Genomic DNA, 25,529 nt, shown 5'->3' with positions numbered 1-25,529 from the left:
TTGGATAGTAATGAGCTTTTAATTAAAACGAAATGTGGTAAACTTGATTTTTTTAAACAAAAATTTCATGTTAAAAGTTGGATTGTTTAATTTCTATTCCAAAAACAATAACGAAATCTTGTGATGGATCTATAAAATAAGAGAAGGTTTATTGAGAACATACAACGTTAATGAGATTTGAAATCAACTTTTATAAAAAAAATTTATATCACTCTTTACTTAAAAAATCTTAAAATAATAGATTAATAGATTAAGTGCTCTACTCTCGGATTGAATACCAAGGTTTGATTTTTGTTTTCTTGACACACGTTTTCATTTTATTTCATTTTGACAAAAATGAAGTAGGACAAACCAAATTATCTGAAAGGTAAAAAGAAATAGTTTATTCCAAAGGAATGACATACAGTGGAGAAACATTGTTGCGCAGTTTGAGACTCAGATCTACATGACATATATATTTAGCTAGAGAGAGTGAGTGCATGGGGCCATGTAACCTAGAAGATGTCCTAAGTGGCAATAAAATAAATTTTGAACTCAGAAGGAGCTCTAGGATTCCAAGTTGGCATATAGAAATGTGCATTCACCTTGTAGGAGAATGTTTGAGAAACTGAAATTAATATTAGAAAAAAAAGAAGCAGTAAAGCCGACTTTCCATGTTCCCATATCAAAATTAGACAAAAGAAAAGGTTCATAGTGAAGTAAGGCAAAAAGAAGCTGAAGTTGATTAACTTATTTATCATTTATATTTTGGAGAAGTATTTAAACAATTATAAGAAATTGAAATATTCTTTATTTAAATTACTTGATGAAATATTTGTTTAACAATTAAAGTGAAAACATCAGAACCACTAAAGATAGTAACTGGAATTTCTAATTTTCTGAATTTAGTTCATCAACGGATTTCATCTTATTGGACATTTATCATGCTTCTAAAATGGGATTGTAATGTTTCTAAGATAGAAATAGTACATGCTTTTAACAATTAAGAAATTATCTAGAACGGTAAATTTGACACATAACTTATAAATAATTTCTTTTAAGAGAATCCTAAATTATAAGATTGAAAGAAAGTACCAACACTCAAACTTTTCTAAAAAGAAGTTATGGTTAAGGTTTTATTATAAAATTTTTGGTTTAAAAATTGAGTCGAATTTTATAGGTCACAGGCCAAGATAGAACAACCTAAACTAAGATCGAGGCGGGTCATCTTGATGACAAAATTTGAAAAGGGATGACATGAGTCAGAAGTTGAAACAGGACAGCTCGAACCGAAGGTTGAGACCCAATCTAAATTTTAAGTCAGATTAGATTGAAGTGTCTAAAGCCGAAGCTCAGAATAGATCAACAGTTCAAAAGTAAAAAAAAATTATCAAGAATCGAAAGTCAAAACCACCCGTTCGAGATCTTAAACCAAAAATTGAGATAAATCAATCTAAATCGAAGATTAAAACAAGTTAATCTTAATTGAGACTCGTAACAAATCAATTAAAACTAAATATTAAAGACAAATTAGTTGAAAGTGAATTGGAATAAAAAATAAAAAGACAAAAAAATATTGAGTCAATAACAATGTAATAACAATGTAAAGCTACCCTTATATAAATTTTAGAAAAAATATAGTTGTGTTGCACATGTTAAGTATAATTAAATATTTTATTACAACGTAATTTGAATACAATGTATATTTAATTATTATATTTTTATATAATGACAAAATAACATAATGAACATTATATATATATATATATATATATATATATATATATATATATATATATATATATATATATAATCTATACTCATATATAGAATTTTTGTGTTCATATTTATATTACAGTTTTATCTTTTAAATAAAAGTTTTTTGAAATTTCAATAATTATTTTCTTAATAATATTTTTTTAAAAGACCATTTCTCTAAATTTTATCTGATTTTTTTATTGCACAATTTTTTTTAAGTTTACCATTTTCTTAATTATAAAACTATTTACAAAATATATAAAATTAATTACAATAAATTTATAAAAGATATTTTTATTTAATTTATTATTAGAATAAAAATAACCATAATAATAATTTTATTATTTTTTATTATAATAAAAAAGTAAAAACATATTCCAGCATCGCGTATGTTTTTATTAATATATATATATATATATATATATAAATATATAAAAGATGATAATAAAAATAAGGATATAGAGATAGAGACACCATGATGTGTGTGGTTTTCCTGTGAAAATTGTTGGTAGAATCTTCAATAAATAATTTTCATAGATCATTACTTATTCATAGTATTAATATGATTCATCATTTCAACATATTTACTGAAAAGAAAACATTAAATATCCCTGAAATTAAGAAGAGGTTGTATGTCTCACAACCGAAAACAATGAGAATAGTATTAAATAATTTAAAGTTCAAATTCAACCCTTCAATATCATGAATTCATATAAAAAAGGCGAACAAGGAGGAGTCTTGCAAATTTCTGGTTTTCAATTTCTTCACGTTTAATCAAACTTGTGACACATTTTTTATTCAGTTATTCTAAATCATCACAATGACTTCTTAGAATAAAAAGACAAACAAACATGAGAACGACATCTTGTGACAGATAATCATATATAATCAGCAAACTCTGTTTCTTTTATTTTTTTTTTCATGAATGAATCATCTTGTTGAAATGCAGAAGCTTGATTACTCAATATGGATTTATATAAATGTAACATATTGTGAGTCACTTTAAAAACTGCCCCAAAATAAACTGATAAAAATATAATTAATTAACCAATCCAAACTTATGATTGTATATATAGATAGATTTCATTTATGTAAAGTACCATACTTATAGAATTGAGTTACTTACAAATCATATCAGACATTTTCAAATTAAAACAAATTTTATCAAACATGTGTGCATACACACACTAAATAGATATGGATATGGTATCTGAATAAAAAAGGATTTTTCTTTTCATATAACAAAATTAATATATGTCTTTAATATATCTATAGCATCAGAATTTTCATAACTGAATTAATATTTCCCTTTAATATGTTTATTGGATTGGATAATTAATATATAGTTAATATAACTCTTCTTTCTAAATTGATGTTGATTAATATATGGTTAATTTTAATGAAACTAAGTTTGAATATTTCATATGAAGTTAACACTAAATTATAGATAAAAATTGATTAGAAATAACTGTGACTCGTTAAATTTTCTTTAAAAATTTAGTAACCTGACAGGATACTTCATAAACATTTTTGTGTTAAAATACTTAGTATTATTATATACGAACTAATAAGAAAATACAGATATTTCAATCCTCTCTAACAAAATACCAAGAATACGCCAATAAAATATTAAAAAATTCTGCACCAATGAGTCACAAGAGTTTAATATAAAAAACTCAAAAACATCAATGTGTTTGACATTCATTTCTACTTAATTTAAAATCAAACTTACACTTAAAATCTGAAAGAGACTTGAAGAACATTCCACCTCTGGAACTGAAAGAAGAAACCTTATGTATCAATGTTTGATTTGACTTTGGCAACTAACAAAATCCAAGTGGCAGCAACATGCATCACACAATATCCTATAGTCGGTGCTCACTGACAAAATGTGCAATTCTACAACTTTCTAACAAAGATCAAAATTTTCAACTACTTCAGTCAACATTTTCGAAAGGGAGAAAAAAGAAAACAGAAAAAGAACCAATCCAAAGGAAAAAGGAAATTGGAAGATAGATAGCTGGGAACTACAAGGCACCAATTAGGTTTAATATGCTTGTTGATATCATAATTACGATAAATTTATTTTAGTTTTTGGTATAAAAAATTTGCTAGTTTGACTTTTATAAATGAAATCTTATTGACGATATTCAGATCAAATACATAAATAATATTTTCACATTCATAAACTATGATATCATTGTATATAAAAAAGACCTTACACACGTACAAAACAATAAAAAGATGATATTCTCAATAAAAAAAAAGTAAAAACAAATAAAAAACATGTCATAGGATGGTCTAAATTATATAATAAACAACTCATCTTACATAGAATAATAATAATATACAAATTACTTGTTTGGCATAGTTCCCACAAAGAATTATGAAAGAAAAATTAGGCTTGATCTGCTGTGTGATCAAGCTTATGCCAAAAGCAACCAAATTAATGTGACAACAACTAGAGGAATATAAAATTTTCAAGCTTCACTTAATCAACAAATAGAGCATTTATCAATCTTACAATGTGAGCATTACGTGCAATCAAAATAGAACCGGACATGTACATAAAGCACAATTAAAGAAAGCATAAACAAGTAAAATGGTTTGAGATACTATCATGTGAGGGGTGCTACTTTGTCTTTGATAAAGACATCATTATAGTTTATCAACATTCAGACAAGAGTCTCACATTAAATAACATGAACTATTTATATAATGCTTATTAAGTTTGAAGACTCTTACCAAATAAACCAGTTTTTAGGGTCAAACCTTTTTCTTGTGTCTAACTTCTAATAATTGATGTTTTCCTTATATAAAGACTACATCATAAAGATACAAATTGATATATGAGTAAACTTGTCTTTGTTGGAGAATTTACACAGTATATAAAATGAATGAAAGCTTCAGTTTATAAGGTTGATTTAGATTTAAAAATGTATTCAGTTGTGATGTTTTTTTTTATAGACACAAGAAAACAGATGCAGAACTATGCCTAAATATATGATGTTATGCAATGGAGAAAAATCCAGACAACTTTTTTAAATTAGCCACTGACTGAGGCATTGAAAATAACAATAGTACAAATGAACTCAGGCTGAAATATCATGATCAATTTTATTTCCTTAAAACTCTAAGGTCCCTTTTGGAGCTTAAACTTGGCTTAAGTTAGCCTTCGACGATTTCTCTGAAATAGTCGTGTCAATTTATTTTCTTCTCAAATAGTATTTCTGGGCTATGGTTGGATAAGCACAATTAAAATGATTATTAATCAGCAATTGTACAATCCTTTACTAATTAATATGAATTGAGTCATTGACAAAGTTGGTGTTTCATAGACCTACAAATTTTAACAGGCAATTTTTTTCCTTTTTCTTTCAATGAAATCTATTGTAACATGAAATGGTTTTTTCCCTTTTGCCATTGCAGTGTGGTACAACTACAAGTACCTTGATCTGGGTGTAGTTTTTGAAAGTTGTACAATGGTGAGGTGTTTCAATTCTACCAATGAATAACCTTGGAGTTTCCGTGGCTCGATTTAACTCGTTGAAATGACTTCACGCTGCAACTTGCCCCGTTCACCTGCTTTTCTGCGTTGCAAGCAAGAACTTCTAAGAGAAATGGCCAATGACATAAAGTTCCTCTTCTCAACCTTAGGTTTCAATGTTGCATTATCACATTGAGGATAAAACAGCTTGCTGGTCAAGGGGAGGAAATGGTTTGAGAAAGGAGGAGGAAGAAAAATAATGAGTATATTCTCAATCCATATGCATGCAAGAAGAGAGAGATGCTACAGGTGGAGGGAAATATGTAGTTGCAAACAGGAAGAGTAGACCAATGGTTAGATACTTCAAAAACAAACACACAAAAACTAATTTCTTGCTCAATTAGATTAGAAATTTTTGACATGGATTGAGAATACAACAAAAATGCCTACTTACTAATGCCTGAATTACAAACCATATACAACAATGATTTATAAGGAAATAAGGAAGTGAATCCTCCTCTCCCTTTTCCCCAATAACCTATTCTCAATCATACAAATGTGCACCTCCCCACTACATTATGTTAGCAACCTAAATAACTAGCACATCAAAGGAGATGAGAATATAAATGAATAAAGATGAAAAATGGAAGAGCGGATATTATGAGTAAATCAGTTGGAAAGCAAGGCGAGCATTACAAGATAATGAAGATGACTATGATCTACATAAAAAAACATCCTTCCCAAATTCAGTATCCCTGTCCCTGTTGTGCTCAATAACTTCTTAACAAAGACTCATATATTCTGTAACTGCGAAAAGGAGATACGGATTACTGAGCCAGAAAGTGTGCTGGCATTCTTGCACACAAGGGCTTCAGTAGCCTGCTCCTCATTCTCAAACTGAACCAGAGCCTGTTTTTTCCCACTCATCTCAAAGACTTTGCTGTTGACAACGGTTCCATGCTCCTCTACAAGGTTCACAATCTCCTCCTCAGTGATGTCTTGTGGGAGTGTGGACAAATGGATAATCTTTGTAGGAGAGCAGCAATAACGGTAGTTTTTGGCTGCGTTACGGTTGAAACGGTTGAGATTTGAACTGATGTATTCACGTGTGTCAGCACCTTGGGTTATGTGTGGATGCTTGGAGAAGTTGACCTCTAACTGTTTCTCAAACAACACCGCTCCCTACATCACAAAGTTGAAAATGTTGACCAGCTTAAAACGAGAAAAGAAGGAATATATAATAATTTGCAGGATTATAGACGATATAAAAAGTATTCAGTGTAATATCTTAACATAAAATTGCTACCAAGATCACTACAGAAAATCATGAATATAGTTCACCGTTCTTCAATTTTCTCACAGAATCAACACAAACCAACAATCAAAATTAAAGTTTTGGTGACATAAATTTAATGACACTAAACTATGTTAACTCGTCAGAATATTCAACTGCTGTTTTTCATTAACAGTATATTTAACGCTGCCATCTCAAAAACATGAAACAATACCAATGATGTAACAAAAACAATGCATCAAAAGATACAAATGAAATAGTATAGAGCGCAAACCAAAATTGTTTAATAGTGAAAATGAAAAGAAGAAAAAATCTACTATAAACAGATAAGTTTTCTCTCATAAAATAAATCCTTTAATTTCAGTCTAGCTCCATACAACATACATCAGCATCAAGAAAATAAAACCACGATAAAAGAAATAAATTTTAAGAGCTTCTTGGTAAAACAATTTCATGGACCGTTGTAGGCAACGCCAGTTGACACGGTAGAAAGTTCATAAAGGAAGATATATTTGGAAGTAAATATATCAACAGAGCAACCAAAGTATGATAAATTTTAAGAGGGAACTTAAATATAGACGGATTAGAAACTGACGACTACAATCGAACCTTAGAAAAAGAAATATGACTTTGCTCTTACCAAACATTCTTCATTTTCTTTTAAAACTCTACAAACTCACTAATCAAACTTGCAACAAGTTGTCAAATAACATTGAAATTGTAGATAAAAAAATATTTAAATCATATATATGATGATATATCACCAAGAACAACAATAACCCATCCCTTGAGTAAGAGGCGTAACAAAAATCTAGTATCATAATATTTGAACAGCAAGGTCTGAACTAAACACACCTTCAGAAAGTGTACAGCCAATTCAGCTTGAAAGCCATCACCCATCTGGATAAGTGCATGATCTGGTTTATTTCGGAGAAGTTTAATTCTCACAATATTCCCATAAATAGAGAACAAGTTGAATAGCTTATCCTCATCAATTCTCTGAAATAAGCAGATTTTAAGACAAGTAAGCAAGAAAGGGAGAAAACTTTATAGAAGCTAGAGAAAGTTCTTACATCAGAATTAAGATTTGATACAAGCACTGTACACCTCTCGTTTGTCCCAGTTATTCCAGGAGGCAAACCTCCCCCGAAGGCAGCTGCAATGGCTGCAGCATTAGCCATCTATAATTGAAAAAACAATCATAAATAAGTAAATTGCTTCTTTTTCAAAAACAAAGAGAGCATCTTAATTTCACTGATGTTTGTAGCAGTTTTACTAGAAATTAAAGATAAAAACAATGTTTTCATATCATCATGTAATTTATCTTAATCGAAAGAAATATCAGAGTTCAAGAAGCAAAATCCCAACTGACTGACTTCTCCCTATACCAATTAAAACCCAATTTGAAAAGCAAAATCAACTAAAAAGCACTAACCAAGTTGTTAGTAAACAAAAAATCCTATAAACTGGTAGGCTATAATCGTACAAACTTTGTATTCCGTACCTTTATATTTTACAAAGATTGGTAAGAGTTGGGATTAACTGTAACATATTTCTAATGTTACTTTCACACGATATAATCAACTGCGCAAGAATAGTATCTAATTGGAACTTCAAGTTGATCTGAAAATTACCCACCTGTGGAAATCCAACTGGAAGGAGAGAAGAAAAAGAACAAACATCAGTACATTAAAAAATAACACATTATGATAAATAAACCAAACCAATCAAAGCAGCTTAAAATATTTAGCACCTGCCCTGCCTCCAGAACCTTGAGCACCATACATATTTCCCGCATCAGCATATCCAGGCTGCTTAACAGAAGATAAAGTTAAAAAATATATATTAGAATGGACTTTATAAAGATCAACAGACATGATTCATAAACATATAAATGAAGAACCAAACAGAAAATACTTGCGAAGGTCTTCCTTTCTGCTCCGTTGGGAGATTTGGGTTGGTGAAGTCTCTGCGAAAGACGAAATGAAGTCAGCAACAATGTCATAATGAAGTCAGCAACAATGTCATAAATAAGATGTCAGAAAGGAGATTATTCAGTGAATAAAAACAGAAACGTAAGGACTGACGGAATCAATATAAACAGAAACACAAACTGACTGAATCACCTTGAACGGTCATTATTGTAGTTCACTTGTAATTCATCAAGGCTGCAATTAAAATTAATTAAAAGTCCATGTAAGAAAACAAAGTAAATAAAAAGGCGGAGAGAAAATAAAGTAAAAAAAAACAAATCTATAAACACAAACAAAATTAGGTGGATAAATTTAACCTACTTTGAGAATTGAATGTCCAGCTGACAGCAACCATCATAAATATTGCGTCCCTAGAAATTTCCAAAAGTTCTATAGTTATTCAGAAACAATATTAGAACTAATAAGTCAAGTACAGGATGAAAGGAACTGTAAAACAAGCAACCTGAAGTGTACTTCTCGCATTAACAGCACTCTGACGTGATTGAAACTGGATGAGAGCTTGAAAGCCTACAAAGTTTGCAAATTCATGAAAACAGAATCAGTAGAACATACACTAACAATACATGCATAAATGAAATGTAACAGTTATAAAAAATCTAATAACAATCCTTATATCTGATTAGAAGGCAATGGCATGTTCACTATGTTACGTTGGTTTGTCAGCTCCTGTCAGTTTAGGTTTTTACAACTATTACGTGGCTACCAATAAATAAAGTTCAGTTGTACTGTAACAATATATAAATATTAAGAGCAAGTTTATCCATTATCTATCTTCATATAATGTGGAATTTTTTTAAGTTTTTAATTGGTCTCTTTAGATGAATCTTGCATAAAGTGTCTTTTTCACTTTTTGGACTTCAGATACATGGATTAGATTCATTTTTATGTTAGGTAACAATATGTTCAAATTGTTATGTTTAACTAACTTTTTTATACATGATTTTCAATATAAAAATCTTGATTGTCAATTCAAATAATTCATAATGATATTCAATATATATATATATATAACCGTGTCCTACATCATGGAATTTATGTGTTGCAATGTCCGTGGTGTTTGTGCTTCACAGATAAAACCATTTCTATATAGCAAACATCTCATTAACACTTATTATTTCTCTCCACCTTTTTTCCTATGACATTATATCACCTATCATAGCTATATTTCTCTCTCTAGATGTTCATGGATGATTTTTTATTATTGTATTTTAGGAAAACAAGAAAGATGAGAATATAAGTGTAGGGCACAGTTCTTTGATCTCTTGGTTCTCTCATTTCCCTCTTTCTATCCTGTGTTTTGCTCTTATTCCCTCTTGCCCTCTTTCTTTTCTGTTTCTTTCTCTTTCAATCAGTATCCTACATTAGTGATATCTAGAGCCTAGTTTTCCTGTCACTAGACCAGAACCTATAGGTATGTAAACACAACTACACAAAATGAAAGAACGTTTCGTTCAAATTTAACAAAGGCTTGAAAAGGTTGATACACTGTTAGGCATGGGGGAGCACAATTCAGATCAGCTTTAGAGGCTATTGCCTGAAAGGGATATAACACCTGCAAGAAAATCATATGCGTTTGCGACAGCATCACACCTTGGCAGAATTTATCATAAATTAGATGCAATTCCCAGTAAACTTCCTTCATCTAAAGAATATCTTGATGCTTATATGGTTGGTCCGGTTTACAGGAAGAATATGCTACACTATCTCAGTGTGTTTATTCAAGCCAAGAGACAAGCTCGTAGCTTGGCATATGGGCAACGAATCTCATTACAACAGCAGTATAGGGGAGAATGTTGACCAAAAACATGAATTAGTTGGCTCCAGGCAATGGGAACGCAGTAGCAGGTACACGAGATAAGGGGAAGCAGAGTAAGAATGTGTTCGGGAAGCAAAGTAAGTCGGCAGTTGGGATAGCCTAGAATGAAAATTTTTGCCCCTCAAGAATTCTTAAAAAATGTTGAAATCTTAACTTTAAAAAAAGAACCTATAATTTTTGTTTTTACCACCATACCAAGGTTGCCATTTGGGACATCACTTATCACAAAAGCAAGCATACATAACTTTTGTCATTTAACATTCATATACAACAACAACACTTCCTCAATACTGCATGTATCAGATCTACAGGTTACATGGAGCACTATTTGAGATATAGTGCTAGAGATCTTGTTTTTGTGTGTAATTTTGGGAAGAAGTTCTTCAAAACTTTGGGGAATGAACAGAAACTACACTCCCCTTACCATTTTGTTTGCATTTCAAGACCATTGAGCAATGGCTGAGCTTAAAAAGAGTTGGAGGGATAAAAATAATTAAGATTATAATGTATAAGTTAAATGTAACAATACCATATCTGATAGGTGATTTTAAAAAATTAATGGTATTCAAAAATTTATTTTTCAACTAATTATCATTTAAGATATTCAAATATTACGTTAGTGATGTTTTCCTCCCCCAAGGAATGGACAATTTTTTGTTTGGCAACTTTCAAAACTCTAACTTTCCGCACCTGCATTTTATAAATACACAAACTTTCAACCGTAATATGCCAAACTTTCATCCTCAAAAGTTGTATAAAAGAGTTTGGGTATTTACATAATGCAGACTAAAAAGTGGAATCATAAAAAGTCAGATAAAAACCAAATGTTGTCACTTTTACAAGGATGAAAAGCATAATTAATTCTAAAATATTTTTTCTACTTCGTTAATAACACTTCTCAGATTACCTTTTACAACTATTAAAACCTCACCTGCTATTGAATAAAAAAAATAGAAAAGTTATTTATAATTTTTGTGAAGACTTTTGCAAGAAACATCAATTGTTTATAGAAAATCTAATTTGTATAACATAAAAAATATTTCTATTAATCAAAAAATTTTCAGACAAATTTTGCACAAAAATCACGATAGCTTTAGTTAGTCGGCAACTGTTAGCTGGGATTACAACTATTGGATAGCTGCCTATAAATAAAGCATGGCTGTTGTATTTTTGACACACTGGAATGATAATACAGGTGGAATGAATAGTTCGTTCATTTAATCCATCTATTTATCTCATCTCTCTCTATATCCTTTCCTTCCCAGAACTCCTCCAATCTTTGTGTTTTTTTTCTCTTTCCCCCTTACGTTCTATGTCACATTATGTGTTGAAAATTAAGGAGCATTCCACAACACATTGAAAAACCAAAGCCTTTACAAATTCATTAAATTTAAAGAACCCTGTTCTACTATTGTCCCATTTACTTACAATCAGCAACAACGTTTATCCTATGACGGCAGTTAGTTACATGGATCAATAGAAGACACTATTGGGAACTTTCCAATTGAAAATTTTCATAAAATATTTTTCTATTTACATTCAATATATATATAATATAAATATATATTTCCACATTTCGAAACAAACTATTACTATAACCTCAATTTAGCTAGTAAATGTCCAGATATAAAAAAAAGTTGACAGGGAAGGAAAGAAGAGAAAGGGAGAAATCTGAAAATCTGACCAGCTGACTTCTGAAATGTTACAATCTTTTCCACAGATCCATGGGGTGAAAATACTTGAAACAGCACATCCACTGTTATAGGATACAGCATGTGATGAATTGTAACTAAGAGAATTCGGTTTGGCTGTGCATCCAGAGAGTTCCCGACAGCATGACAGCATAGAGAAAGAGAAGAGATAGAGATAAAGGAGAATAAATAGAGGAAGTACATGATAAAGAGAAAGAGGAATATACAGAACATAACAATTTAACACTGGTCCGTGAAATGGGACAATCTTACATACAAAGACATTGGGGAGAGGGGCTGAAACTATATCATACAAAATATAAAAATAATAATTTCAACATGTTTTTTTAAGAAATAGACAAGATAGAGCACACACTCTTTTAAATAAAAAATATCAACACAAAAAACACCAACCTCATCTCCTCGTCCTTGACTTTGATCCATTGTTGTCAGTTCTTGATGTGAGGAAAACTGAACATAAACATTCCTCCCCCTAGGACAAAACAAAAGGATAAATCTATCGCTAAGGCAGTTTTATTATCAAAGAGAATGTACTAATACAAAACCAAAAATCTAATTATGAAACTATACTCAATGCAATCATGTACATCCTCAAAATACAGAGCAAGCCATTTGTACCTTATACTTGGCTGGATATTTGCATAAAATTGTAAAGCATTAACTGCAGAAGGAACATCTTGCATTTGGAGAAGAGCCTACAAATATGGCACAGGTTGTACAAAAAATAATGAACTGAAACAACCTTAAGTTTATGCAGGAACTATCAGTTTCATTTAAAGGAATGAAAAAAGAAAACCTGATTTTTGGCACGCAACATAACAAGCTTGGTTATGACACCAAAAGGCTGAAACAGCTGGAGTAAATCATTCTGCAATCAAAGGAGAAAGGGATTACTAATTCCAGAAAGTAAAAACTCTAACATGAAAAGGAAGTATAATCATTCTATGATAAGACAATAAACACTAAAGTTCTACAATGAATCAAAAGTTGACTTCAACTCGCTTTGACAAGCAGATGTCTTGCAGCTTCTATGATATATCATGTGTGCATGCATGTATTTATTACAGCTTACAAAAAGGGTTGCAATCAAAAACTAAAAATCTAAAATGGAAAATGTAGAACCATATTATAAGAAGATTCAAAATTAGATATCCTGAGTGAGCCGATTTGATTTCCTTTTTCACTATTATTATTGTTTTCTAGAACAGTTCTCACTACTTACCTATCAATTTCTCATATAAATCCAATTAAATTTTGGAAACTGTAAAATGAAACAGTTAGGAGATATTTTTTCATTCTCGATTTTCTTCTTGCTTAACATCTCTTGATTCCGAACTCTGCTTTGCGCCTCGCACCATCTCTTGATCTTTTGCGTATTGGAAATTTAAAAAGATAAGTTGTATTGTTCTCATCACATCAAAATAAAGCTAAAGGTGTGCTTGCTAGGTGAGGAAAGAAATAAGGTGAATGGAAATGTGACAAATAATATAGATTTAGAAGATAAGTTTGACAGAATAGAGAATAAATAGCCAAGAGAAAAATAGGACGACCAGTTTTCAACTGCCATGGAAACCAAAAGCCGTGCCCTGTTCGTTTTTCATAAAAGCCTTTCACTGTTCACTTCTACTCCACTGCAGATAGTGAAGAACTAAAATTAATGGTATCCATGGCTCTGTACTTTTCTTCTACCCCATTTTCACTCTACCAAAACACAATCCAAAACTTATTATATCTCCTGTGTTTCCTCTCCCTCCTCCCTATTTCTCCTCTATTTCATTGCCACCCTATTTTCACTCTACAAACCAGCCATGAAAACATCCAACAAGAGAGAGAAAGAAAAAGTACTTCAGATATTTCGTGCCCAACGTTTCGAACGTGAACGACTTTGGAAGGTTCGGTCATTGTAAACTAACCTGCAAATACCAGAAAATACATATAATGATGACGATGTTGATGAACCACTTCAACTGTTTTTTTTTTCTGTTTCACTTGTTCAGTTTATGAATAGCATAAAAGCACAGTTCTAGTTTGAATCAAACTAAAAACAAAAGGCAAGGAACTGGAGCAAAAGCTCGCAGTTGGCATGCTCCAAAATCCTCACTCTAAAACTGACGAACAAGTACAATAACCCCCAAAAAAGCTTGAAGGCTTCCACCATTCCGATTTTTCGCAAAACCCAATTGGACTAAATCACGATCGATGCCAACAAATTATAATGCAAAGAATCATGGTGCTTCACAGACGAAGCACCAATCACGAAAGAAGGAGAAAAATAAAACATGAAATTTTAATCACGCACTCTATCAAACTGGAAAAAAGTCGCGTATCCAAGTGGAGACCTAAATCTATGAACAGTCAGAACAAAAGGCAGTCAAGAAAATCCCAAAAAAGGAAAGGATATGTCCAAATTCAAGCCCAGAACCCTAAAGTTGAAGCAAATTGTGACATATCGGCAAAGCAAACACACCGCAGGTTTCTTCGTTCCAAAAAGAGAAGCAGAGAGAGGGAGAGAGAGAGAGAAATTGCCTGAAAGAGGTGAGAGACAAATAGAGAAAAAGGAAGAGGATGAGAGAGAGTTAAAGAAGAGTGGCACGTATGAAATCGTGAATCTGTTACTGTTACCCTATCTTATGTTGTGTAATGTAACTCAGTTGCGGCTTTATACAAGAGAGAACCTTAGATTGAATTTAAGTTCGCATTGAAAGTGTGATGATTTGCATTTGCTCAAAAGTGGTTTTTGGTCTCATTACAAACATTCAATCAACCACTCCAAACTTATCCATCTCTTTTTGAGTTGGCATTTCGTGCTTATCTGGCCTAACCAACTTCTTTACTATTTGTTCATTTCTTTTTCATTTCATATAATTCGAGAGTGATTCATAAGTGTATAATAACTTATTTAGCTTACCAGTTAAAAAATCCCACTTACATGTAATGTGAAAAAAAAGAAAAAAGCATAACGCAATGCTTTAATATTATTATTTTGCACATCATTGACATCTAAAAGTAGTTTTTGTTGACATATATTAAAACTACTTTATTTTAAACGCGCTTATGATAAAAGATTTAATAATTAACAATTTTATAAAATGAAGATTTACTTAAAACCATTTTAAAACATTTATCCAATTACACACAAATATTAATCTACGCAAACAAAGAGAGAGCAATCTCAGATAAAATCCGTTTAATAGTAACCATCGAGTGTTATGTGATACATAAGGTTATGATACCATGCTCTTCAAATGCCATGGCCAGTTTAAATGGAAACAAAAATTAGGGAAATGTGCTAGATGTTGCAATGAACTTATTTTAGTTACTTAAAAGTTACTCAGTGAGTGACCATGTGATCATTACAATCAAATTAAACTATTTACAACAGAATTAAAATGGTAACGAAATTCAAACCCATAGAATCCACATTACATGATTCAACTCCTTCAAGGTTATTCCACATTACTACTAAGGTTCAGGATAAAATTATCAACTAAATAATTCTTCAAGCACATACGGTCCATCAAAATCTAATTAAAAACATACAGCAAACGGTCCACAGTACCAAAATGTCGAAAACGGCTAGCATGTCACTTATGAATTAAGTTTCAGCAAAAAATAATATGCAAACCACTAACTAAAACTGAGACATTATATAAATAAAATCATAAACAAAATTTGAAGTATTTTTAATAGAGAAATCTCCCTCGAACAAAAGTTAAGCGAAATTACGAAGGGAAACACTACAATCCATAATGCCAAAAAGGAAAAACACTACAAAGTTTAAAAGGAGCGATGGAAACCAAATAGAATTTTAAAAGGTAAGTTCCAGCTTTTCCATCCGATTATCATATTTATGCTTTGAGGCGTCCAAAGAACTTCTGCTTCTCCTGTGTGGTCTGGAAGCGACCGTGTCCAAACTTTGAGGAGGTATCGATAAACTTGAGTTTGATCTCCTCAAGGGCAACACGAGAAGTCTGCTTAAGCAGGGACTGGCGCAATGTAAGAACTCTTTTCTTGGGGCCAACACAGCATCCTTTCACCATGATGAAATCGTCCTTCACAATACCATAGTGAGGGAACCCACCCATGGGGGTAATGTCTTTCTCAGTCCTGCATCCCGAATAATGCAGGGTTAGTTGGACTTGAACAAAAATTACTGCATAACTTATTGCAGGTAACCATAACCAAAAACACTAAACTCACCTATCGAACTCGGTAAGAGCAGAGTGAGACTCATCCCCAGCTTTACCGAGCTTGTAAACCTTTTTGTTCAACTCGGTCCTGTGGTGGTATCCATTCTGACCAGCCCTGGCAACAGTGAATGAAACTCTGGCAGGGTGCCAGGCACCAATACAAGCTACCTTCCTCAAACCCCTGTGAGTCTTACGGGGAAGACGAGTAACACCCCAACGAGTTACAACACCCTCATAACCCTTACCCTTTGTCACTCCTATGATGTCAATCATCTCATCTTTCTGGAACACAGCATCAATAGGGACCTGTTTCTCAAAGAAACTGTACGCAAAGTCCACCTTCTGTGCAATAGAACCACCATTAACCTGAATTTCCATGATATGGGCTTTCTTCTGCTTCAACCCTTTCATTTTCCTGATCTGTAAGATCAAAGGCAGAAAGCTAAGATTAGAATAATATTTCAATAAACAACTCTTGATAAATGGAAGTGACCTTGAATTCGGAATTTTACAAACACAACTCCGAAAGAAACCAGTATTACAATTCGACATCAGTACGAATAATGGCCAAAAGCAGACAATGACAAGACTATAGTTGCGCAGATAACACTGGAACAGCCCAAAAAGAAATATTTGAAACAGTTAGGAGTCAGAAATCTCGTGTGGAAAATGCCGCTCATAGCACCAAATTTTATGATGCTGCGTTAGCACATGAATTTCATCATTCTCAATAGGCACGAAAAACATACGTAAGAGTGGGGTAAATGGTTAAACATGATGACAAGCCCAAAGTTCCATGTATAAAACCACCACCGGAAAAAATGAAATAAAGTTAAAACAAAAGTATGTAAGCACCTGAGTGTGAGCCAAAACACGAATCACAGTAGCATACTTCTTTAGTTTCTCCAGCTGAGTCTCAATGTTCTTCTTCCCCTCGTCAGTTTCATACTGCTTTGAGTACTTGGTGAAAGCCTTCTTCTTGGACTTGCACCAGTTCTTATAGAACCTACGCTTCAGTTCCTCGCTCAAGTGCTGAGCCCACACAGTGTTCAAGGTACGAAGACCACGGGGAGTTTTCACATAACCCACAACACCAACAACAACCATGGGAGGGGTCTCAATAATTGTCACAGGCTCACAAGTTTCCTTCTTGTGAAGCTCTGATATAAAAGCATAAATACAGTTAAATGAATACAGGTTCCATAATATCAACATCAAACAGAAAGCTAAATGAAAAGGTTAAATAATGCTATACTGTTGAAAACAGGTAGTAGTGAAACAATGAAATAATATTGGCATTACAAACTTGAAAACCAAAGAAAGCATCCAGTTAAATACTTTCTAAACCGATGAAAACTTAACTAAAATGAAGTGATAATGTAAAACCGAAAATTATAAACGGTTAATTTCAATTCCATTATCCGTATCATTATTTACATGCTCTCAACATGCAAAAATACGGCAACAAATCACACCGATAAAAGACCTGTAGTTGACAATCTACAATGTATCCGACTAAAAAACAGGATTGACAACATTCATATATTCATTAACCTAAATTAAAAAAAAAAAGATGGACAGAACGGAACTTACTTGATCCTGGCTTCTCGACCTCTCTAACAATGTGAGTCATACCAGCCTTGTAACCCAAGAATGCAGTCAACTTGGGTGACTTGGATGGATCATCCTTAGGGAATGCCTTCACTGCAAAGTTAATGATAATTACAGGATATCAAAATCATGGTGTTATAAAACCAATTAAAACAGGCTCCTCATTAAAAAAACATAAAAATACAAATGTTTTACAATTCAATAGCTTAAAAACCTGATAGAGTAAAACAAAACAGCATTAGGATTTTAAAACAACATTCAAAATTGATGTGGAGGTAAATCATCATTGGATCTCTTAAGCAAGAACAATATTCAGCATTCAAAATTACATGTGTAACTATAGTTAAAACAGGCTCCTCGTTAAAAATCATAAAAATACAAATGTTTTACAATTCAATAGCTTAAAAACCTGATAGAGTAAATCAAAACAGCATTAGGAGTTTAAAACAACATTCAAAATTGATGTGGCGGTAATTCATCATTGGATCTCTTAAGCAAGAACAATATTCAGCATTCAAAATTACATGTGTAACTATAGTGAAATCGATAATTAAATAAAAGGCAAAACACACACTTAGAGGATAAGGAGTGATAAAAACAGAAGAAAAATAAACCTTTTCCCCTGTGACGAGCAGCACGCTTCCTGGGGAGAAATCCCAGAGACCCGTGCCTTGGGTGTTCGAACTTCCTGTGAGACATCCTATATAGAGAAAATGCAAATAAAAAAACGTGAGTAATTCATTCAAACGAAAAAGTGAGCATAAAATAGGAGATAACTTGAACACAAAAGCCAAGGAAACAATTTGTCCTTGCAACTGCTTCCGGATTCGGAAAAGTACAGACACCACAAAGAATTGAAATGAACATAAATTTTGCTACGAATTGCAGCGAAAGATATCAAGGAATGCAGATAACTGAATAGGAAAACCAGAAAACACAAATGAGCAGAGAGATCGGAGAGAGGAGAACCTGAGACTGCTCCTGCTGCTACGGCGAACAAAGTCCCGAGTAGAGAGGCACTGAACTAAAACCCTACTTCCTTTGTGCCATTTATAGGACTAGGCCTTATTAATTTATAATTTATGGGCTAGGGTTTGGGCCAATTGAATGGGCTTCAATTTTAATTTCCCGCTTTAGTATAGCCCATCCAGTCCAATCGTAGTTGTGGCATTTTCAAAAACGTAAAATATTTTTTTAGTGTCTAAATTTATGTATTTTAATAATTATAAAAGTTATTTATTATTAGTTAATATAATTAATGTAGGAAAAAATATCTTACATAAAATAACTAACTATTTTAAGATCATAATAAAAATAAGTAATATATTTTTATTAATATAAATAAGATAGTTACATATATTTTGTATTTACATGTTTAACCCCATCACGTAGTTTTAACATTATATTTTTATTAAAAATAATTATAATCTACTTGGATACTTAAAATTAAATTTCTACATATTAATTTTGGTATTTTATGTTTTATGATTTTAAAATTAGTTATTTCCAACATATTATGAATAAGAATTTTTTTATTTAAAGACAAAAATAATAAAATGTGTGTTATACTTTTAAGAATAACTAATTATAATATATTAGAGCTATATGTGATATTAAAAGTTTACTATTATTATTATTATTATTCTTTTATTTGTTAAATACAATATAATATATTTTAATTCATAATAGTTTTGTATATTTTGGTATTGCTGTTTATTCTACATACAAACTGATCAATATGTAATTATAAAATAAAATTATATACAAATAAAAACTAATCATTATTAAAAAATAATATAAAATTGTTTTCATAATATATTAAAAATAAAAAGGTACATTTGAGTATATTAATTATATAAGTATTAAATATATTACTCGAAGTATACATAAAAAAAATGTAATTGTTTTAATTAGAAATTCACTTTTAGTACTAAAATAAATAAATAATAATAATAATAACTAAAAAATGTATATTTAAAATAAAAACTAAATTAAGCCAAGATAATATACGAGAAACTTAATACATGTTTAAGTTTTATATTTTTTGTTTTAAATGTATTTTGTTTGGGGTGGAATTGCCTTATTTTTATATTATATGTAATTTAAATATATTTTATTAATAATTATAAAACAGTAAAAGGTATGTTATTGTTTTTTTTTTCTTTATAAATAAAATTTGTGTATGATATTATCAAAAGTATTTTATTATTATTTGACATTGTAATATCAAAATTAATGTATAGAAAATAAATTATAAGCTCTAAGTAAAATATAATTATTTTAAAAAAAATATATAGTGTTCTTAATAAAATATAATATTAAACACACTCATCAAATAAAATTTTATATGATTTATATAATTATCTAAGGGCTTAGTTTATAATTAAATAAGTAGGTAAGATAATTTACCAGTAATAAGTGGATTTAATATATGTTTAAAAATTATTTAATTTAAGATATTCTCATACAATATGTTAGTTGATTTCATATTTAAGCATAACATTATTGGTTTTTTTATCTACTAATATATTGATTAGGAGGATGAAAAAATGAATGACTTTTTTATATAAGTGGATTTTAGAGTACTAGTGCAGAATTGGCCTTTAACGTTACTCAATAGACGTTCGTCCACGAAAACACCAATATAAATAATTGATCGGTGGCATATCCGTAAATAAGTGGGACTGTAGATATCTGTTGTGGGGGCCCGACGTCTATAATATTATAAACGTCGGGGCCCCTCTAACAGACGTTTAAGTGGCTGAAAAAGTTAACTCTTCAACTACCCTGTCAGCAACTTAAACGTCTGTTGTGGGGGACCGGACGTCTATAATATTATAAACGTCGGTGCCCTGCCAACGAACGTTTAAGTGGCAGTTTGAAGAGTTAACTTTTCAGCCACTTAAACGTCCATTAGAGGGGTCCCGACGTTTATAATATTATAGACGTCCGGCCCCCCACAATGGACGTTTAAGTTACTGACAGGGTAGTTGAAGAGTTAACTTTTTCAGTCACTTAAACGTCCGTTAGAGGGGCCACGACGTTTATAATATTATAGACGTCCGGCCCCCTACAACGGGCGTTTAAGTTGCTGACAGGGTAGTTGAAGAGTTAACTTTTTCAGCCACTTAAACGTCCGTTAGAGGGGCTCCGACGTTTATAATATTATAGACGTCCGACCCCCCACAACGGACGTTTAAAGGGCTGACAGGTAATTGAAGGGTTTATATTTTTCAGTCACTTAAACGTCCGTTGTGGGGGGCCGGACGTCTATAATATTATAAACCTCGGGGCCCCTCTAACGGACGTCTAAAACCCCCGCGAATATGAATATTTAAATCCAAAAGACATCATTTTAGTTATGGCCCCGACATCTCTAATATTATAAACGTCGGGGGCCCCCGGTACCCGACGTCTAGTGCCATTTATATTAAAATGGCGAACCCGCGAGGAGTTACGCTCACTGTTCATTGTCTTCCCCGCGATTTCTCTCTCCGACATTGCATTTCCAGGTGCGTTTTCTCTCTTTTGAACCGTTTAAATTTACTTTTAATCCGATTAAATTACTCTGTGATGAAATATCTTTGATTAGAATCGATTAAAAATCGTTTTTGGTGCGTTTTTGTGCAGTTTCTAGCGTGTTCTTGGGTGGCCTTTTTGGCCTACGTTCTAGGTCGTGCACTCCTCCTTTTCCCTCAATTTGATTTGGAATCTGCTAAAAAGGTTGGCTTCTTTGTTGATAATTTTTTTGTATGCATGTTATTGGGTTTTGTGTATGCATGTTTTTGACTTTAAGGTCTGCATGTGTTATTGGCTTTTGAATATGCATGTATTAGTTGTGTTATTATAATTGACATGTTAGATTATAAGTATCAACTAATTGAGTGAAACTTAGTTCACGTTTGAAATTTAACACAAACGATTAATCTTTTAATCGTTTGTATTAAATTTTGAATTGTCTGATTGGACAGTTTGAGAAAATTATTTTTCATAATTTGGAATAGCATGTAAGTTGGAGTTTATGGATAAGATTGATAAAATTTCGGTTCAGTATTTGTGTTGTGCTCCGGATGCATATTTGATTGTGGTCATCGTTGACTACTCTCATTTCGTGTATTTTGGAGACCAATGTGAAATGTTGTCGAAATCTTATCAAATTTATGATGTAGACTTCTTTGCACGTGTCTTAGCAAATTATGAAAAATAATTTTTTTGAATGGGTAGGGCCTAACCTTGTGAGAGTTAAAAAACTTATACTGATGATTTTACGAACATAGTATGGATCGAAGCTGGATGAATGAACGTCGTATCAATGAAGAATATGATAAGGGTGTTTCGGAGTTCTTGCAATACGTTGAACAAAATGCTAAGTCTGTGAACGAGATACAATTAGGCAGATAAGGCAGGAGTGGACAACTTATCTTCTGCAAAGATGGAGTTAGGAATAGTTTTATTTGTTGTTGAACATTGCTTAGTTTTAGTTTAAGTTTATATCTTGATAGTTTTGGTAGTGGATTATTTTTTACATTAAGTAGAACTTTCTTTATATGAAACGTATATATGTATATATTATACTATATTGTTCTGGAACAATTTTCTGCTTTTCAGGTGTGGTTTTATTGCAAAAATAAATTAATTTAAAAAAAAACACCAGTAGATGTTGGTTAGTGCACTAACGGACGTTTATAGACGTCTGGCAGTGCACAAACCGGCGTCCAACCCCTAATCCCTAACACAACCCGTTTTCAGGCATATGGACGTCGGTGGGTACACCTCGGACGTCTACATAGACGTTGGGGCTGACATATCGGATGTCTATATAGACATCTGAAGTGTACCTCGACGTCTAACTAATGTCACTCACATAAACGTTGGGTACAGATCGAACGTCAAAAAATCAAAAGAAGATACGCCTGCACTAGTGGATAATGAATGAATAGAGAATATATATATATATATATATATATATATATATATATATATATATATATATATATATATATATATATATATATATATATATATATATGAGAAAAACAATTCAACTCGTCTGGGTTTACACAAAAGTCCCTAACTATAAAAGAATCTATTATTCAATGAAAATCATTTCAAAATACTATTCTAACTATTCTCAATCGTTTTATATATGGAGAGATAGATAAATATAAAATAATGGGTTTTATGATTATATAATAATTGAAATATTAATAATATAAAAATTAATTATAATAATAATAATAATACAGTAGTTACCTTTTATTTTAAATTAATTTTTAAATTCTAAGATAAAATTATAATCTTATAATTTAATTAAATAAAAATATATATAATTTATTAAGTCAATCACGTAATTCATCAATTTTTACAAACTTTTAATTCATTTATCGATTCTTTAATTCAAAATACTTCATTTTTGTCTCACCTTTTCCTCAAAATCACTTGTTTTAATTTTTCTAAATTTATCATCCGATCCAAGTATAAGTTAGTAATAATTTATGTTGAGAGGTCTTTGATCTAAATCATCCTCTCTTATCCATTAAAAAAATAGAAATTTCTCCCCTCTTCCTCCATTTACAATTCAATCCTAATTTATTTCCTTCTCTCCTGATTTTCTTAAAACCCTTTTCTCCATTTTGTGACACATTAAAAGCAAGTTAGAGGGTCAATTTTGAATAGCACTATTAGATAAGTTTTCTCAATTCTCCTTCTAGTTATAGCCAGACACGTATGATTAGGTATAAAAAAAATTCACGAACATGAATATCTTGCGGGTAAAATCCGCGACGGGTAGTTACTATATGCAGGTAATGGATAACGAGTATTTTAATATCCATTTCTAAATGAGTTGGATACCGGTAGTATACTATCCGACCCACAGGTAATCGTTATCCACAAAATATAAAAATAATTTATATATTTTTTAATTAAATTTAATTAAAAATTTAATTAAATTATATTTTATTAGGTTAAATTTAATTAAAAATAAATTTTAATTTTAATTTATATTATATTATATTATATTTTTTTGTGATTTTATTTAAATTTTATTTTAAAAATGTATAAAATATTTTTTTGCAGGTATTTGTGGATACTTGCAGGTATTTTCTAAATGAGTCTTTGTGCGGTAGCAGATCGAGTAATGGATACAGTTTTATTTGGTGGATCGGGTTGCGGATAGACACTATTCGTATTCGACCAACTCCTTGTCATATTAACGTATGATAGAAAAAAATAAACTTTTTGAATTAAGATGTTAGTACAATAATTGTTGGTTAAATTTTTTTTAAGTGATTAAGGAAATATCAAGGTGCTTTTAATTTTATCCGTTTCTTTCACCTTGGACAATGAGACCACCAGTATTGATTGAATGCTTAATTTCTTAAATTTGTAAAGGTGCACAAGTTTATGTACTAGGAAACCATCTTTAGAATTTCTTAAATGTTTAGGGTGGTGGGATATTTTGAGGTCAATAATGACTATGTTGTTATGGTTCAGATAAGTGATTAAGTATTTCTGATCTACAATCATAAATACAAAATAACACAAATACAAAAATGACATTTAAGATATCTCTTATAATATGCCTTTTAGTGTTAAGAAAAAAAAAACGAAGTATGACAAGAAAATTGTCAAGTGGAAAGAAAAGGTTAAGTCATTAATTTACATAAAAAAATATTGTTTGATTGATTCATTCATCAATAATACTGTGTTGTGAATGTGATAATTAAATGTTGATTCACAAATACATAAGTATGTAATTCTATATATACAATCATATAATTATATTCTCTTTAGTTCTACGTAAATGAGTTTTTTATGAAATAGTTTTAAAAAGAACAATCATATATTAATTCTTAATGAATTATATTGTAATTTCAACAAAATTGATCACCATATAGGAGAAAATATTTCATTTTAAAATATGGATATAAAACAAAATTATATTCTCCTCATTATTTTAACATAATGAAATGTGTATTTTAATTTATCTTCAACCTCAAAATAATCAGCACATTGACTATAAAAAAAAAAGGGTGTTAATTGCCATAAATAAGTGGCAGCTTTGCACATTACAAGAGTACATAAAACAAATCTCATTCCTTAGAGCGATTATGACAAAGCCTCAAAGGGTCGCATCATTGATGCTCCAATACCTTTTCTACACATAACAATAACGTGCAAGAGTGAGTTAACACCATCTGAATGGTACCTCTAATGCGAACCATATTAGGTTGGATATCAAATGCAAAAGAAAAACACAAATAAAAAACCTAAAAGGATAACCTGACAGGTTTAAAACAAGACAAAAATATTTAACCTTGATACCAAATGTAAAACTAATGCGAAAAAAGAGAGACTAATCTCTGATTATTATTATTATCACGATAATCCTTTACTGTATTTTTCATTTCAAACCTTGATTTTCATAAACTCTTATAGTACGGTAAAAAAACATATTTGATTAAGTAAATTATAGACCACTTGTTAATTTACAAAACTCTACTTATCTATAATAAATTGTTGCAAATTATATGACATTACAGTACAACAATTATAAAACTTAATTGACTAAATAAATCATATTTATGAAAATAATTGATTTAACATAAATATGTTATATTATCATATATATTTAAGAAATTACCAACATCTCGTTGTATAAATAAACTATATTCTATAAAAAAGAT

At 31.0% G+C, this 25,529-nt stretch overlaps 2 protein-coding genes across 5 annotated transcripts; both read right to left on the bottom strand.

Moving 5' to 3' along the window:
• Window positions 1-5,855: 5,855 nt before the first annotated feature.
• LOC108326056 (polypyrimidine tract-binding protein homolog 3) lies at window positions 5,856-14,714 on the bottom strand. Of its 4 annotated transcripts, none has more exons than XM_017559300.2 (15): window positions 14,567-14,714; window positions 13,886-13,953; window positions 12,837-12,908; window positions 12,659-12,735; window positions 12,434-12,512; window positions 12,013-12,136; window positions 8,955-9,019; window positions 8,813-8,862; window positions 8,645-8,686; window positions 8,436-8,487; window positions 8,272-8,329; window positions 8,157-8,170; window positions 7,592-7,699; window positions 7,374-7,517; window positions 5,856-6,406 (listed from the first exon to the last, which is right to left on the bottom strand). In XM_017559300.2, the coding sequence occupies exons 2-15, from the start codon at window positions 13,940-13,942 to the stop codon at window positions 6,017-6,019; spliced, it is 1,332 nt and encodes a 443-aa protein (XP_017414789.1). In that variant the 5' UTR covers window positions 13,943-13,953; window positions 14,567-14,714; the 3' UTR covers window positions 5,856-6,016. The 4 variants fall into 4 exon arrangements, with proteins under 4 accessions (XP_017414789.1, XP_017414790.1, XP_017414791.1 ...); XM_017559301.2 differs by having other exon boundaries at window positions 14,508-14,656; XM_017559302.2 differs by lacking the exon at window positions 14,567-14,714 and adding an exon at window positions 14,340-14,489.
• Window positions 14,715-15,668: 954 nt separating this feature from the next.
• On the bottom strand, window positions 15,669-18,885 carry LOC108326366 (60S ribosomal protein L3). The gene is made up of 6 exons (XM_017559840.2): window positions 18,811-18,885; window positions 18,456-18,541; window positions 17,824-17,934; window positions 17,086-17,390; window positions 16,241-16,650; window positions 15,669-16,147 (listed from the first exon to the last, which is right to left on the bottom strand). The coding sequence occupies exons 2-6, from the start codon at window positions 18,538-18,540 to the stop codon at window positions 15,889-15,891; spliced, it is 1,170 nt and encodes a 389-aa protein (XP_017415329.1). The 5' UTR covers window position 18,541; window positions 18,811-18,885; the 3' UTR covers window positions 15,669-15,888.
• Window positions 18,886-25,529: the final 6,644 nt, after the last annotated feature.

This window comes from Vigna angularis, chromosome 3 (assembly GCF_016808095.1).
Source record: "Vigna angularis cultivar LongXiaoDou No.4 chromosome 3, ASM1680809v1, whole genome shotgun sequence".
NCBI classification, from domain to species: domain Eukaryota; kingdom Viridiplantae; phylum Streptophyta; class Magnoliopsida; order Fabales; family Fabaceae; genus Vigna; species Vigna angularis.
The sequence above is the reverse complement of the archived record's forward strand: the minus strand, read 5'-3'. Positions and strand labels throughout refer to the sequence as shown.

What these genes read in the sequence shown, in the direction of transcription:
- LOC108326366 (XM_017559840.2), bottom strand. Translation starts at nt 18,540, where the DNA reads ATGTCTCACAGGAAGTTCGAACACCCAAGGCACGGGTCTCTGGGATTT. An exon ending in GTGTTTTGGCTCACACTCAG is followed by an intron (nt 16,651 to 17,085) that starts GTGCTTACATAC and finishes TTGATCTTACAG; the next exon opens with ATCAGGAAAATGAAAGGGTT. An exon ending in GCTCTTACCGAGTTCGATAG is followed by an intron (nt 16,148 to 16,240) that starts GTGAGTTTAGTG and finishes TTCGGGATGCAG; the next exon opens with GACTGAGAAAGACATTACCC.
- LOC108326056 (XM_017559300.2), bottom strand. Translation starts at nt 13,942, where the DNA reads ATGACCGAACCTTCCAAAGTCGTTCACGTTCGAAACGTTGGGCACGAA. An exon ending in TGTTGCGTGCCAAAAATCAG is followed by an intron (nt 12,736 to 12,836) that starts GTTTTCTTTTTT and finishes CCATATTTGTAG; the next exon opens with GCTCTTCTCCAAATGCAAGA. An exon ending in AGAAAGGAAGACCTTCGCAA is followed by an intron (nt 8,330 to 8,435) that starts GTATTTTCTGTT and finishes TCTGTTAAGCAG; the next exon opens with CCTGGATATGCTGATGCGGG.